Raw genomic sequence first — 16,630 nt, 5'->3', positions numbered from 1 at the left:
TTGGTGGTGGGTTTGGCTTTAGGAGGGAGTGCAGTGCAGTGCAGTCATCAGTGCCCTGGGTAATGAAGCTGTTAGCAGCCTCATTGCTGACAGTAATAGCAGCAGAGCCTCCTGGGATGAGATGAGGTGTGGACATGTGGGGCAGCTGTGAGGGGTGGAGAGTGTGTGTGTGTGTGTGTGTGTGTGTGTGTGTGTGTGTGTGTGTGTGTGTGTGTGTGTGTGTGTGTGTGTGTGTGTGTGTGTGTGTGTGTGTGTGTGTGTGTGTGTGTGTGTGTGTGTGTGTGTGTGTGTGTGTGAGAGAGAGAGCTCCCTCTGCCCCTAACTCTTGCACCCCGCTGGGCCAGACATAGCCTCAACTTGTCCCTAATGATGAGGAGTGGAGCAGAGTTGGCCCTTGTTTTTGCACACACAGGCAAATGTCCACGTGAACTCACACACACATGCACACATTTAATGTTGTGGCACATGCACACGGGGTGTGCAAGAACACACGAACACACACACACACACACACACACACACACACACACACACACACACACACAGCTAATTAGACCAAATTGGACCATATGACCCTGTATTGTGCTCAGCATTAGTCAATGATCACACCATAGATCGATGCTCATTACCTTTTAGGAAATTCATTTGTCAACGGAAAATCAGCATGATAGTCACACTGAAATGCAATTATCACACACTGAACCATGTGTAGAAGAATTAGAAATAACCTCTTACTGCAGTTGAAGCCAGGCCTTCGGCACTTTCAACCTGGTGTCCCGATTTCAGGCATGACAATATAGAGAAGTTTTTTTTTCCCCACTTTTTTGGATATAGTGAAAATAGCAGACTTATAAGTCACGTCACATCACGATGTGTTGTGAGCTTGTAGATTGGCTATTCATCGTATGACAAAGTATAGGGCTTAAGTGGTTAAAAGATCTTTCGAATGGGTTGCTGTTATTGCCTTTATTTGACCATTTTTGGACGGATTATTCATCTATAATTGTATATTCAGATTCTTCTTTGTATTATTATTATTACCAGTATAGAAATATAGATTAAAAAAAAATCTTTAACAGCAACAACAACTGATTATTGATCTACATTATGAGATTCAAAAGTGCAATAAAATAATGTGCCTTATTTAGACAAATAATTGTGATTAACAATCAGTATCACTCTATGCTGTACATAAAAATATATATATTTTAGCCATGACCATGAAACCCAATTGTCTGTATTTATTTTGCTGATCCAGAAACGCCTCCAGGAGTGTGGGGAACTCCTGGAGCATTTCAAACACGGAACTCTGCCTCCAGGGGTGACAGATGCTCAGGTAAGCTCAGCACTCATTCAACAACACACAACACGCTTCTCGTCTGACTGGTCTCAGGTCTGTGAACGTGACCAGGAATTGGTAAATGGGTCGTTCCCTGAGTAAATGAAAAGCATTTCCCCTTTGACGAGCCTTTGAAGAGCGTCTTAAGTAGTCAGACGCTCTTCTTTTCCTCTCTGTTGTCTGTGGCTGTGTGTTGTTTTTGAAAAAGGACACTGCGGTGTGTTCAGGATGTGTTGACTGGTCACAGACAAAGGGGTGGGGGCTGTCAGGGGAAACCAGGTGTGTTGGAAGGGTCAAAGGGCAGATGAGTTCCATGAGACTCTTTAAGCAAGTGTTGCTTTGGAAATCTACCTGAACTCACTGCCACATGTCTCCAAACTAATAGACCAGTGGTTCTCAAACATTTTCATGTCAAGGTCCCTCAAATTGACCTTGGCCACAGACCCCCATTTGGAAAGATTTCACAAATAGCTGAAAAATAACAGGGCTTAAGGGTTTGAATTGTTCCTCATTTCGCTGGGAATTGGGGACCCCCTGGAATCCTGTCAAGGACCCCTGAAGGGTACCTTGGCTGGACCCCACTTTGAGAACCAGTGCTATAGACAATATATTAAAGGGATAGTTCACCCAAAAAAAAATAGATATTTTAATTTATTTTAAATTCCTACGCCAATAATTTGATGACCATCGGTAGGCAGCGGTTCCGGTAGGAGACACAAAGCTGCCGGTCATCAAATTATTGGCTTAGGAATGTTACAAAAACAAAAACATATCCATGAATTCAAGTCTCCATGGGGTGACTAATCGATAAAAAAAAAGTCATTTTGGGGGTGAACTATCCCTTCAAGGCAGCACTCAACAAAAGCTTAGATTTAGTCAAATTTAACTAATATTGACATCCAACTTAAATTTTCCCCACTTTAAATAAATTATAAGTGGGGAAATTCCTGATTTTTTGCTAACGTAAGAGGTCATCGATAGACTTTGGGTAGTTTACTTTATTTTAGCAAAACACAGACTCAAAGTATTGTAAATACTCATGAGGTTATTAAACAACACAAAGATGTAAATGTGCGTGAGAGATAACAGTTTTCTTCTCAGGGAATATTCAATGCAACATACTGGAACATGGCCCAAAGCCATGATGAAGCACTTAGCAATACACATTACTCATGCCATTTTGTGTTAAAGATCCTTGTATTTACTTTTCCTTAATGTGTTGGGTGTGCGGTTGGGTTACTACTTTGAAATGATGTGGCTCATCTTGTGATGGGCTGAAGTGGGCTCTGTAATTTAGTCTATTTGTTGTTTATTTTTCAGCTTTGGCAAGCTCAGAAAATAAAACAGGTAAAACATGCTTCTTTCATTTCACTCTTTCATTCTCTGTCTCTCCCTCACGCACGCTCGCGTGCACACACACACACACACACACACACACACACACACACACACACACACACACACACACACACACACACACACACACACACACACACACACACACACAAACAAAAACAAATCTTGAGATCATTATCTGTGTTATCCGTGTTTGTCTTGGTGAGGTGTCACTGAATTGGCCAGGAAACTGACACCCGTGCTTTGTACTTGAGCTAAACATGTGTCTGTTTAGTCAGCACGTATATCACTTAGTGATGTCGCAATGACTTAACGGGGAAATTTTCAATTGCAGTATCTCAGTCTGTCCCCCTTCACCTGTCAATCTGTAACTCCGAGATATTCTGTCTCTACTGTGAATATCTGTTATATATGCTAGACTTGGGTGGAGTAAAGCTCAAAACTTAGCATTTGTTTTAACTTGCATCGAGTGCCATAAGCGTTTTGTGTTTTTACTTCTCTGTGCCGAGTATGTGGTCGGTCACAGAGAAGTGTACGAGACGTATATTACTATACTAGAAGTATACTAGAATTAGAAATATTTTCCTGTGATTATTGAATATGGTCTTGCTCTAACTGGGTAGCCCTGCCCATCTGGCACTCCCTAAATGTAAAAACAAACAAAGAACTAATTTCATTAGTGAATTAGTGTATTTAAGACTTAAAACCAACGAAATGACATAAATGTATAATAAAGCAATTATTTCTAATAATGTCATCATGCATAGGCTATATTAAAAGTAAAACTGCATATAGTAATATAATATAGTATTATGCAGTATTTACCAAATTTATACCCAATGTTTGAACGTTTCAAATAATGTCGCAAATATTTACTTTCTCATTCTACTGATTGTACTCATGTATTCTATTCTATTCATTGCACACTTGATCACAGGCCATCATTCACCCTGACACTGGGGACAAGATCATCATGCCTTTCCGCATGTCAGGTATATTCAGTCACCTTCCTTTGAAGACTGGGGTGGTGGTGGTTCTATGTCTGTGTGCACTGTGTTTTAAACCCCAAATCACGGAGACTTGCAATTATGTACCCCTAATGAGTAATATATGTGATTAATAATCATTATCACAACATCCAACAAAATAATTAAGAGCATCATTTTAGCAATAAGTATATAATGTAATATTTATCTCTTTATTATAACTTTATTGTGTGATCTTTAAAAGTAGCAGAGCTGTACATTCAGGGTGCTTGTTATGAGGTCCACCATAGTGGTGTCATCCACCCCTGGGGACTGTCAGGGCACCACAGGGACTCTTCAGGGTGTCTCAAACCTGGAAAAGGTCACTCACAGCTGGGTGCTGATTAGAACTGCTCCCCCACAGTGACCAAGAGGTACGGTTGGACCTCGGGTGAAACCGAAGTGTTTTGATTGAGTTCTTCTCAACACCTTCTCGGGAGGAAAGACAACCTTGGACACGGACAGAGGGAGGGGAGGGGGAGATATGAAGTGAGACATGGAGATGGACAGGAGAGCGGGGGAGCAAGAGATGGAGAGTAATGGAGAAATGGAAAAAGATCGAAGGAATGTAAGAGAAGGAGATGGAATGATGGGAAGAGGTGGAATGAGGCATGGAGTAAAAGAGATTGAGAGGGGACGATGCTAGAGCCAAATAGAGAAATTATGGGGAAAGATTATGAGAAATTGAGAGATAAGAGAGAATTAAACTGCTGGAGAGAAAAAGAACAATGAGAGAAATGATAAAGGTATGGAGAGAGAAAAAATAAGTAATGAAGACAATACAATTACAAATATATAGAGAGAAGCAGCATTGTATAGAGGGTAGAGAAGGAAGAAAAATAACTGAAGAGAAGTCATGGACGAGGAAAATGCGTTGGGAGATGAGGAAGGTTGGAGGAGTGTAATGGAAACACCAAAAAACTAAAAGACAACAGCAAAAAGAAAATGGATTCATCTGTCATTGTTTTGAAGTTTTTCCCCAAACTGTGTCCATGATGTCAATGTGGTCAAATCCCTTGAAATTATGATTTCAACACTGTTTACACCACTCCCTCTTCTTTACAGGTTTCATCCCATTTGGTACACCAGTGGTAAGAAATCTTGAAATATATCATGTTGACAGGATATCTTGGAGCATACAAGCATTTTTACAAGTATAGTTACAAGAATTCACTGAAAATCACGTGGCACCCCGTCTTTAAAAGTTAGTTTAGAATGAGGAACAGTGTCCAGAGAAAAAGAACATTAGGCTAAATGTTCCTCCATCTTCTCATGTGTGATGTACCAGAGACTGTTAATCATTATTTCTGTTACCTTTACTATGTTAATTAATTCATGCTACTTTATGGTTACAAAGAGGTTATCTTTGTGTTTAGGTTGTTGGTCTCCTTCTTCCCAATCAAACGCTGATGACCACTATCTTCTGGCAGGTAGTGACTCAATGCTGTATTGTCGCTGTAAGGCAGTAACCTTGTACTGTATGTCCAAAAACCATTACATTTCTGGAAATGGAAAACAATATTCTGTGTTCTAATGGATCAATTGTAGTTATTATTTAGTCACAAGCTCTTGTTAATACTTTTCATTGGTTAAATATTTATAAATTCTACAGACAGACTTAACCGCTTTAAACCTGGTGTCCCTATTTTTGGCATCTAATTGTAGGCGAAAGTCTTCAAAAGCTTTCACAGCTGTGAACTTGTAGACAGGCTATTTTTGCGCGATACTGTCATATAACAAAGTATAAAAGGGGTCCTTAATTTAGGAAAAAACATAATGATATTTGGAGATAAAGGTTTCTGCCCGAAAATATGATTAGCAAATTAAAACAATATTTTACTGTGGGAGAGGTGTATTTGTGCTGAATCTTTTGTCCACATACGTACCTGCAAGGCTTCATGAATGGAGTGAAATGATGGCTTGACTTTGTTCTGTGCACAGCTAGTTCTTAACACAACTTTGCTAACAATATCAACAGTGTGCTTATTATAAATAACAACCCTGTTGTTGCATCTGTTGTTTCACCTTCTTTTACCAGTGGTTAAACCAGAGTCACAATGCTTGTGTCAATTACAGCAACCGGAATGCATCCAAGGTACAGTATAGTATCCACTGCTAAGAACCTACTGGTCCCACTGAGGAAAAATAACTGTAGTAACCTATATCACTTGACTCTCAAACATGTTCATATCAAGGACACCAAAATTGATATGTATTTAGCCACAAAAACATTGGGCCAGGGACCCCCATAAGAGAAGATTTGTTAACATTTGTCAACATTGTTTGAAAATAGCAGCTCTACAAGCTTACAACAAGTTGTAATGCAATGCTTTGTGACCTAGTAGATCTGGTTATTTTCGAATGTGTTTAAACTGTTCCTAATATTGCTGGAGACCCCCTGGAACTCCTGAAGGACCTTGAGAACCACTGGCCTATATAATCACTTACTCCATGTAATTGTAATTGTAATGTTAGATGACAGTCAACACGTGCACTCATGTTTCAAGGGGTCCGCTCATAATTCCAATATCCCATTATTCTGACGTCCCAATAGTCCGACAAACATTAGGTCTTATGCAATATATTTTCCCAGGTCTTATGCAATATATAGGGTCCAGACCTGAAAGCATGCAGTACAAACAGTAGTCAGTATTCAGAAATGTAGCCTTTTCAATTATTCACACTGAAGAAGGCTTTAGTCTGAAATGCATTCATGTTGTTCTATGATGTGTGCAAATAAATAATCAAAAAGGTTTGTGAGTGTGCACTAATGTTTCTTTTTAATTTTGTAACCTCATGTCCGTTTTCTTGCCACTAAAGCCAGCGCCTGCTTCCAAATTCTTCCAAGGATACCTGGGTGCAGTGACCAGTGCAGTCTCCATTGCTGTGAGTTTATGCTATGAGTTTATTAATTAAATGTCTACCTATGTTACATTTGGTGTCTCTCCATGACCCAAGCTTACAAAAATATATAATGTGAATCAAGCCTTTCATCTGCTACTTTCACTATTGTTGAACATTTTTGAAAAATACATGAAAGAACAAAACAAATTGGTAGGAAAGGTTATAAAATGTGATATTTACTCGCGAGCCATAAAGAACGGGTCCTCGAGCCTATGGGAAACACCTGTCTACCTTATAAATTTGATAGATTAATGAAACATTGAGAATAGTGTCATTAAATCTGTGAATCATATGTCTTTTAAACCTGAGCAAATTATGTCAAAAGGGTCTAGCGCAGGGGTTCTCATTGATTGATCTAATCAATACTTTATTAACAGTTTGCGAAAAGTACAGAGGTACAGTACAGTGGTCCTTGACAGAAGGACACCCATCCAAAAGGATTTTGTGCCAGGGATCCATATAAGAGAAGATTTGTGTTGTAAACGTTTCAATTGTAAAAAAAAAGTAGTGTTGTGAACTTGTAGATCTCCTATTTTAGAGTAGCTTTGGTATAAAATGGGGTTAAACTGATTTTGATGCTATATTAGCAAATTTTGCTGGGGACCCCCTGGAACACCCTCAAGGATCACACTTTGAGAACTGCTGGTCTAGCACACACATCCTGACACTCTCACAGACACCTGCCTTACATGCCACTTAACCCATTACTACCGGGAACGCATCTGTGTCATCTTAAGATTTCTTTGGCTATTCATCTGCTATCTTTTTTTTTATTGTAAAGGTCTTAATGGGTTAACAGCGCTTTACCGCTGCATGGTACTGGGCTGGCTCAACTCAACACTCTACTTGCCTTTTTTGGTTTTCCATCGGGCAAAAATTGTGGATTGTAGTGATGAGCGGGCCCACCTGTAACCCGCGGGTCAACCCGCGGCGCGGGTGGGTCGAGTCAGGATTTCAGAGGCAATTATGCGGGCTGAGGGTGAGCGGGTCAGCCGCTCTCACACGAAAAAAAATAAAATAAATTCACATGCTCTTGTTTTGTCTTTATTCCTAATAAGAATAAGAATAATAACAATAAAACAGTTTGAATACACTTGGGGTGTATACTTGAAGATTATTTTCCTTCATGATTTTACCGATTTTTTTTTACCGCGGGTCGCGGGGCGGGTTGAGCCATAGATTTATATATGGGTTCGCGGGGCGGGTTGAGGTGGGTTGGGTTCCGTGGCGGGGCGGGGCGGGTCATGACAAAACCCGACCCGCACATCACTAGTGGATAGTAAGCAAGCTGAGGCGATACCATAAGGTGACGTGAAAACTGATTGGTCAGTTTTCAAGCATCGTCACTAGCGTCATTATTGCAAGGAAGCTCCTGAATACTGTTAACAAACTTTTAAACTAGCCATTGTAAATGTTAAATTAATCAATATTGAGCAAATGCATGGCATATTTCTGGCCTAAAGTGTGACAAGAAACGTTTGTTGTTGGACTGTATAGGTGCTGTTGTTCTTTTGGAACTACGCAGAGGTTTGGACGACGCAATGACAAACACTGAAATTGACGGTGTACTATCTGCCATGGCAAACTGGTTCCACAAACGAGTAGAGTCAAGTTGTACCTTTCAGTTGAAAAGCCATTCTGTCATAATGGCCTAACCTGCATGTTCACAGACACTCACTCAGACATAAATACAAACACACAATACCAGATACACAAACTCTTTGCACACACACACACTCTCTCTCTCTTTCTTTCTCTCGCTCTCTCTCTCTCTCTCTCTCTCTCTCTCTCTCTCTCTCACACATACACACACACACACACACACACACACACACACACACACACACACATGCACACACCTACCTGACACACCTCTTGGTATAGACGCAGGGACTCAAACTGAGCCAATTAGTTTTCCTGCTGGGTGTCCCATCCGCCCGCTTGCCCTCAGGCCCTGACAACAGCAGCAGGCATGGAGAACCGCCAAGGTTTCCGGAGTTGGGGGGCAGTGGGGTTGGGCGACAGGTCAGGAGGGGGGCGGGACGTCTCCAATTAAACCAATGCCTTGGTGACGACCCCCTGCTTGGACCGGGAGAGCTAGAGGGCAAAAGGGTGATGTGGTGTGATGGTGGAGGTGGTGTCTTATATGAGAAGAGGCTTTGTTATCCGGAGGAAGTTACGGGATGCTCAAATCTAAGGGGCATATTGACTTGGTATAGTCCCAGAACTAGGTGCCGTTTCAGCCCTTAAGTGCTACTTTTTTCCAGTGTTTTTCTAAGATAGTCTGAAACAATGGGGGTTTCATGCGTGTATTTTTGTCTTTGTCTTGGTGTGTGTGTGTGTGTGTGTGTGTGTGTGTGGTAACTTTTGCAGGTAGGGCTGAACGTGTTGATCCAGAAAGCTAACCGCTTCAGTCCAGCCACCAGACTGTTGGTACAGAGGTTTATTCCCTTTCCAGCAGTAGGTACGTGTGTTGAAGAAATGCCTGAACACTTAAATACACGTAATTTAGGCCTGGGCCTATGTATTTTCACATTTCTGTTGTTTTTGTGTTGTCTCCACCAGGCCGTAAGGCATGGCCGAGACTATATTTTGCACCCTGTCCGTCCGTCCGTCCGTCCGTCCGTTCGTGTGTTTGTGTCCGTCGCCCCCTCCGTCTGTGGATAGCTAATCTCCGCCACTGTTGGCTTGATCGCAGCGTTTTCACATGGGCCTGTTATAGCTCCACCAGGAGACTGCTTTTTGCAAAACACATTTGTTGACACTACTTCTACAGATTGTATCCAAACATCACACAAATCGGTACACAGTATCTCTATAGTCATTAAACAAAACTAGTCTTTTAGATTTTTCATATTCCATCCTGATTGGCTAAGAATGGCCTCCAAAGTTTGCAGGAGTGCCTCAAATCATAAACACAGCATGCAATTTCTGTGAAATTTTGCAGCACATTCTCTACATAACCAATTGTCCCCTCTATCTCAGGAGGGATAGGCTTGATTCTTTATCACTTGCGCACCAGTGTCACGCAGCAAAAATAACAGATCTACAAGCTCTTGTAGATGTGCTATTTTTGGTGTGCGACACTGGTGCACGTCCAAGTATAAATCAGGCTAGCAGAGAGGGTCTGTTATGTAGCCACAAGGCCCCCACTTTTTCTAATGTCACCCCACCAATCTCTCCAAACACACACACACACACACACACACACACACACACACACACACACACACACACACACACACACACACACACACACACACACACACACACACACACACAAGCTCAGCACCCCAAACACATAGTCACACCCTAGGGTATTGGACTGTGTGTCCCAGAGTGCCCCGGGGGCTGCTGGCTTGTAATTAAATTGTTTTGCCTGCCCCCCGCCTCACCCCCACAACCCAAAGCACCCTCCTCCCTCCCGCCCCTCCCTTACCCTGGCGGTATCTTTAATTAAATCAACAGGTTTCTGCAGACCCGCTCTTTGCCTGGTAATTGGCTCCTCGTTAGTACTGTGCTACCGCAAACAAATTGGATAATTACTCCTAAAGTGGCCTCTATGTCAGGGCCTCATTTACCTGATTTCTGTTTGTTCATTGTTGTTGTGGTTGTGCTTGTTGTTTTCCGGTACGGGTCTCGCATCAAAGGTAATTAAAATGGCTAATTGAACAGAGCAAGTAAAAAGTGCCGTTTAAAATGTTCCACCCCCCCTGTTTTATGTGACTGCTTACTTAAGGGGGTAGATTTATTTGTAATAACCTAATCAAGCGGCTGTCTGTCATTCATTTAGATTGTGATGAAGACCTTAACTGGAGCATTGAGGCTATACCTCCAGAAATACACAGGGATAATTATTTTTTAATCTGTTCTTGAACAAACATTTTCTCATTTACGTGTGATATTTGTGGTGTAATGCGGCGAGAATACCATTTTAAACGCTTTGTCTGCATTTCCATTAGTGTACTTTCATTTATTAGATGACAATTAGAATGCATATTAATGTAATTATTGACAATAATTATAAACTTGCACCCACATATTGCCATTTAGCTTTGCAGACACACAATAATCAATTAAATTGTATTAATCATGTAGAGTTGACTTAGATGCCTTCATTTGTTTTAATTGCAATCTTTTTTTCCTGCTTATTTGATCCATTTGCTCTTAGTTTGCATTTCTCCCTGCCAGAATCCCCTCATATCTGTCCCTTTATTAATTGGTCTGGGATGAAAAAAAATCCCTTGTAGGTAAAAAGAGCTATTTGCTCAGTCAATTGAATTCCACTCGCGCTGCGGGCCGACAGGCCTTCAGGCCCTCAGTAAAGATAAGTCTGAAACGCTGTTGTCTTAAATTAAAAAGGCCCGTGGCACTAACGCTAAACTCTCTAAAATGAGTTTTTTCTTATTCCTATTAGAGTCAAGGAGACAGGTCTATCTATATTAACATATACATTTGTGTTCATTTTGTGAATACATCACAGGGTGACAACACCACTGCTTTAACCTTGACTATATTGCCTGTTTGTGGGGGCTGTGGCTCACAGTCAGAGTCACACATGCACCGGAGGAGAGTGGTGTTAAACTGTTAAATTACTAGTCGCACAGCTGTTTTGTGGAAGGTGCTGTTATAGGTCAGCATCTTATGCCAATGTTCACCATAAAATAAACAACCACCAAAAACTGTGTTTTCACAGGTGGTAATTGTGGTAACGTAATACTGCTACTATTATTGCTATCCCTTTCACTTTATGACTAAATAATAGTTTCACTTAATAGTTTAATATACTGTATAGATTACAGAATATCTGATTATTTTAATATCCATATCCATCATCTTAAATGGGGTCAGACTCTGTTGCACTCCGAATGCAAAGGTGGGCAAACTGATTTGAGGTGATTTTAGGCTCTGCTGCATGTCTGCACATTGACATGTTGTACTCCAAATCCACTTCAGGTTTAAGTGTAAGACTTTACTATCTCAAAAGTGAAACTCAGGCAGGCATAAAAGCCAGATAATAAATGAAGCATAGCGTTAGTTCATGCAGGACACAGAAGTCTTGCACGCCAAAGCTGTAACCAGCTGTCAGTCAGCTGATGTGAACATCAGCTTTCTATTCCCCATTCACAGCACTGCTGGTCATTACGTCACACACTCATTATCCAATCACAGCTCACGCATGAGCAAAGAGGTTCCTTTAAATACGGCTTAATATTCTCTAGGTCTTTCTTGGTTGCTGAACCAATGCAGCTCCTCCTCCACCCCAGCCTCCACCTTTTGATTAGAGTCTGGCATAGGCTCAAATACTTGTGATTATCATGTATATCTGCTTTGTTTAGAGTCTGGCATAGGCTCAAATACTTGTGGATATCATGTATATCTGCTTGTTTAGAGTCCTGTATAGGCTCAAATATTTGTGTTTATCATGTATATCTGCTAATTCTAACTAATATGTGAATGTACTGCTTATTGTTGACATTGTATCCCTATGGGGGATTTGCTTAAGCATTCCCTGAATATATGCTTATATGCATGTAGAATGTCTAATGGTGAAGATTCCTGTATCTGGAACCACACGTACTCCCACCTGACCTGGATGGGATCCTGCCAGAGGCCTCTCTGCATGTTTTCACCCACTCTCACTGCAGTTATTATCCACTTTCAACCTGAAAGTCCCTGAAAAATGTCAAAAATGTTCCCAAAATGTCAAATTATCTCGAGACATAAAATACAGCTTGTTAATGAAGTGCTTATTTTCTAAATCATCTTCTCTTCTACACAGCCACTGCCAATGTCTGCAACGTGGTCCTTATGAGACACTCTGAGCTGTCAGAAGGCATCAGTGTGCTCGACGACAACGGAAATGTGGTGGGAACCTCCAAAGTGGCTGCCAGACATGTAAGGCTGCTTAAGTGCCCATTATACTTGGTTGCACACGGGTGTTGCACACCGGAAATACCCAATCTAAAATCTCAACACATTGCAGCACAACATGTGAGCTTGTAGATCGGCAATATTTGGTGCACGATACCAGCAAGCAACTAAGTAAAAATCTGACTTTAGCTCTAATTTTCTGTGCATAACTGTTGTCTTGAGTTTCCAGAAGGTGGCATACCCGTTTCCTGTTCCGGATCAGTTTTCCACATATGAAGGTGTATGTGTTTCTGGTTCAAATCTGCTGCCGAGCTAATCAAACAAAGCTATGGGAAACTGAAATGTGTATGCCACCTTCTGGAAACCTGGTACTACTCATATGCACTGAGCCCATTACAGGCAATGTGATGAACACATGAATTGTTGATAATTATGATGATAGAGTATTGTCTGTTGTGAAACATTGTGTCTTTAACCACTTACAACCGTTGTCCCCATTTTGGTCGTGTCATTATAGATGAAAATCTTCAACATAAAACAAGAATGACAAGTCATAATAAAGCCGCATGCGGCAGGCTTTTTTGGCCCCAATCTTGTCAACAACACAACATTTAACTATAAAGAAATGAAGATGACAAAAGACAGCTAATGGTTGTCAGGTGATGGACAATTAACACGTTGCAGAATGAATGAAAGATGCAATCAGAGTGATGCACAGCGAGCCACACAGTATAGGCAAAATAATAATAGTATTCAAATAGTAGCTTTAAGGCTACTAATCATTTATAGAGTTCTCAACGGGCCTGAAAATGAAGGCTCGGCCCTAACTGGGCCCGACTGGGCCGGCCCGGGGCTCGGCCCGAACCCGACTATTGCCATCATGTTAGGCCCAAAACCCGAAAAAAAAGAAAAGAAGATTTTCGATGTTTTGTTTTATTAAATATTTTTAATATTATTATTCTGTTCTGAATATATATTTATCTATTATGAAGATGGCGCTGACGGCAGCGGACATTAACTTACACTGTGCTTACACTGTGCTGATTTAAATGAAGTTAAATTAAATCCTTATCTTGCTCACGCACCTCTGTGCAATGAGATGCATCGTCTGCATTTCTCTGCCTCTCTCGACCGAGGCTTTGTCTCCCCCCTCCCGACTGTTTGAGACCGACTCGAGACTGTTGTTAACCTATTAGCTTAAGTTTACACGCGTTGGGTGAACACTTTTATAATACTGAACTAAACGCGGGTGGATTACATTGTATTGTGAAAACCAGAAAGCACCGTTTCTGCCACTTGTGTAACTTAACAAAACACGACGGCATAGAGCACGCCGGTCAGTTATCGTAACTCACAAAAACACATTGAACAGCCTGTTATACCTTCAAATTAAAACCATCTGAAAACGTCAACAACGACACATGTGTAGTGTACTGCGTGTATGCACGTTCTCGCGCGTGGCTTGCTATATATGGAAAACTCGCTCCTGCGTTCTTCAATTGATTTCTGAACGAACCTGACCACTGAATGTACACTATTGTTGAAGGCTGGTGTACTGTAGACCGAAATTGCCGTGGGTTTTTGTATTAAAAGGGCCCTTGATATGGATGCATCATGCGGTAGGCAGTAGCCCTGAAACATGAATGTGAACCATGGCTACATATGCGGCAATGGATTACAAGAACGCTCGTCCCCAAACACACTCGCCCGGGTCTAATCCGGCGGCCTCTGTCCGCGAAATGAATGGGGGTGAGTGTGTTTTGGGGCGAGTGTTCTGTTTACCTCGCCCAGAATCGCTTTTTTTTTACTCTCTCTCACATGGTTAATACATTTGATTTTGGGATGTACAATACATGAAAATTACGGGATTAATAACGCAACTTGCGTCGAGAACTAATGGAGAGTGGACATTACCGCGTTTGGCTAAAAACAGTTAGTAACATTGTAAGATTGCTCGAGCGGCCAAGGCAGCAAATCAGTGGAGACCAGTCCAGTAGCGACCTTTAATCCAAAGTCTTTATTTTTTCATCTTTTTTTTTACAATTTCACTGACAAGTATTGGGCACAACCTGTCAGCTCATCTCACATACCATAGACTGACTGCCTTTTATAGGTGGGTCCCTATTACCTGGCTAGCTCCTACCATTCCCCAGGTACCTCCAATATATTCCCACACCTATTAACATACAATACAATTTTCCTTAAAACACTAGACTACTGTATATGCACCCCCAATACATATTTACAATTCCCACTGAGCCTTCCAAATATACCCACCCCATAAACATGGTTCAATTAATTACAGTGGATGCCGATCTCCCCTCTCTCCACTTCCCACTTGGTATCACCCTCCCGGAACTAATAAATAGGGTGTGTGTTGCCGGAGGGAACTCTTTGGCCCGAACACCACACTGGGAAGGGGGGAGAACAGACAGAGGTAAGTTTAGACATCAGAGATTCCCATTCCCATTATAGTTGTCAATTTCAAAGTATGCTACTACTGTAGAGTCCTACTAATGTGGCCTTTCTGTTCTTTCATAGGTGTATGATGACATCAGTACCCCCGCACCTTCAGAGTGAAACACATTGCCCCCACCCCCCATAACTTCAATAAATGCATTTGTTACAATCTGTGTCTTTCTTTACATACAATACATATGCAGAGCTGTGTTTGAATATGAATTAGGTTTAGTAACGGCGACCCGTCGTTACATTTCCCCCCCCCTCTCCCAAGAGTACAGTACCTCAGTTCTCATGTACCCGGGAGAGAAAATCGGCCACCAGGTTGGCTTTCCCTGGTCGATACCGAACAGTGAAGTCATAGGGTTGCAAGGCAAGGTACCACCCAGCAAGACGTGTGTTCGAGTCCCTCATCTTGTTCAGCCACTGCAGAGCCCGATGATCGGTCTCAAGGAGGAAGTGCCGTCCCAGCAAATAGTACTTAAGTGACTCAATGGCCCACTTCATGGCCAGGCACTCTTTCTCCACTGTTGAGTACCTCGTCTCCCGGTCCTCTAGTTTGCGGCTCAGGAACAGCAGTGGACGCATCTCCCCCTCTACTTCCTGCAGAAGCACTGCCCCAAGGCCGACACCTGAGGCATCCGTCTGGAGCGTGAATGGTAGTCTAAAGTCAGGAGTGTGGAGAACAGAGTCACTTGTAATGGCACTTTTGAGATCCATGAACGCTCGGTCACACTCATCATTCCATCTCACTTTGTTTGGGGCTGAATCTTTGGTGAGGTCAGTGAGAATAGCTGCCCTCTCAGAACAATGGGGTATGAATTTTCTATACCATCCTACCAAACCCAGAAATCCCCGAACCTTCCTCTTGGTGGTGGGGATGGGGTATGAATGGATGGCATCCACCTTCCCCACTCGAGGTTTAACCATCCCCTGTCCTACGACATGGCCCAGGTACTCCACCTGTTTCTGGGCAAATGCACACTTGCATGGATTGATGGTAAGCCCCGCCTTTTCAATCAGGTGGAGGACCCTTCGAAGGTGAGCCACATGTTCCTCCCACGTCTGGCTAAAGATGACAACATCGTCCAAGTACGCTGCTGCAAACTGTGGCACGTCCCTCAGTACTTGGTCCATGAGACGTTGAAATGTTGCTGGTGCACCCTGGAGACCAAACGGCATCACCTTGAACTGAAACATACCCTCTGGTGTTGTAAACGCAGTCAGCTCCTTAGTCTCAGGTGCCAGGGCCAGTTGCCAGTACCCCTTGCTTAAGTCCAGCGTGGAGATAAACGTGGAGTGCCCCACTCTCTCCAGCAACTCATCGATACGGGGCATGGGGTAGGATTCCATCTTTGACACTGAATTGAGGTACCTGAAATCAATACAGAACCTCAGTGAGCCATCTTTCTTAGGCACCAACACAATAGGGCTGCACCACTCACTGCTCGAAGTTTCAATTATTCCCATTTGCAGCATCAGCTCAATCTCCTCCTTGAGCTTTGGCACCACACGTTCAGGTATCCTGTAGTACTTCCTGCGGGGAGTAGCATCCGTCTTCAGGTAGACCTTGTGCCGTGCCAGTGTTGTAAAGCCAGGCTCCTCTCTGAACAATCCGGGATTCAGCATTTCTCTTATCTCCTCCCGCTAGCCAGGCTGGAGATGAGACAGA

At 42.3% G+C, this 16,630-nt stretch overlaps 1 protein-coding gene across 1 annotated transcript in view; it reads left to right on the top strand.

Annotated features, from left to right (window-relative positions):
• sfxn5a (sideroflexin 5a) overlaps window positions 1-16,630 on the top strand; it is a 35,343-nt gene that overhangs the window by 3,076 nt on the left and 15,637 nt on the right. The window contains exons 3-11 of the mRNA XM_084045264.1: window positions 1,259-1,336; window positions 2,660-2,686; window positions 3,633-3,687; window positions 4,786-4,811; window positions 5,097-5,150; window positions 5,759-5,815; window positions 6,541-6,606; window positions 8,998-9,088; window positions 12,407-12,522. Coding sequence (XP_083901390.1) covers window positions 1,259-1,336; window positions 2,660-2,686; window positions 3,633-3,687; window positions 4,786-4,811; window positions 5,097-5,150; window positions 5,759-5,815; window positions 6,541-6,606; window positions 8,998-9,088; window positions 12,407-12,522 — 570 coding nt within the window. The remainder of the gene's footprint in view (window positions 1-1,258; window positions 1,337-2,659; window positions 2,687-3,632; window positions 3,688-4,785; window positions 4,812-5,096; window positions 5,151-5,758; window positions 5,816-6,540; window positions 6,607-8,997; window positions 9,089-12,406; window positions 12,523-16,630) is intronic.

Source organism: Gymnoscopelus microlampas (assembly GCF_963454915.1).
Source record: "Gymnoscopelus microlampas genome assembly, chromosome: 20".
NCBI classification, from domain to species: Eukaryota; Metazoa; Chordata; class Actinopteri; order Myctophiformes; family Myctophidae; genus Gymnoscopelus; species Gymnoscopelus microlampas.
Note: the sequence above shows the minus strand (reverse complement) of the source record. Positions and strands in the feature narration are given on the sequence as shown.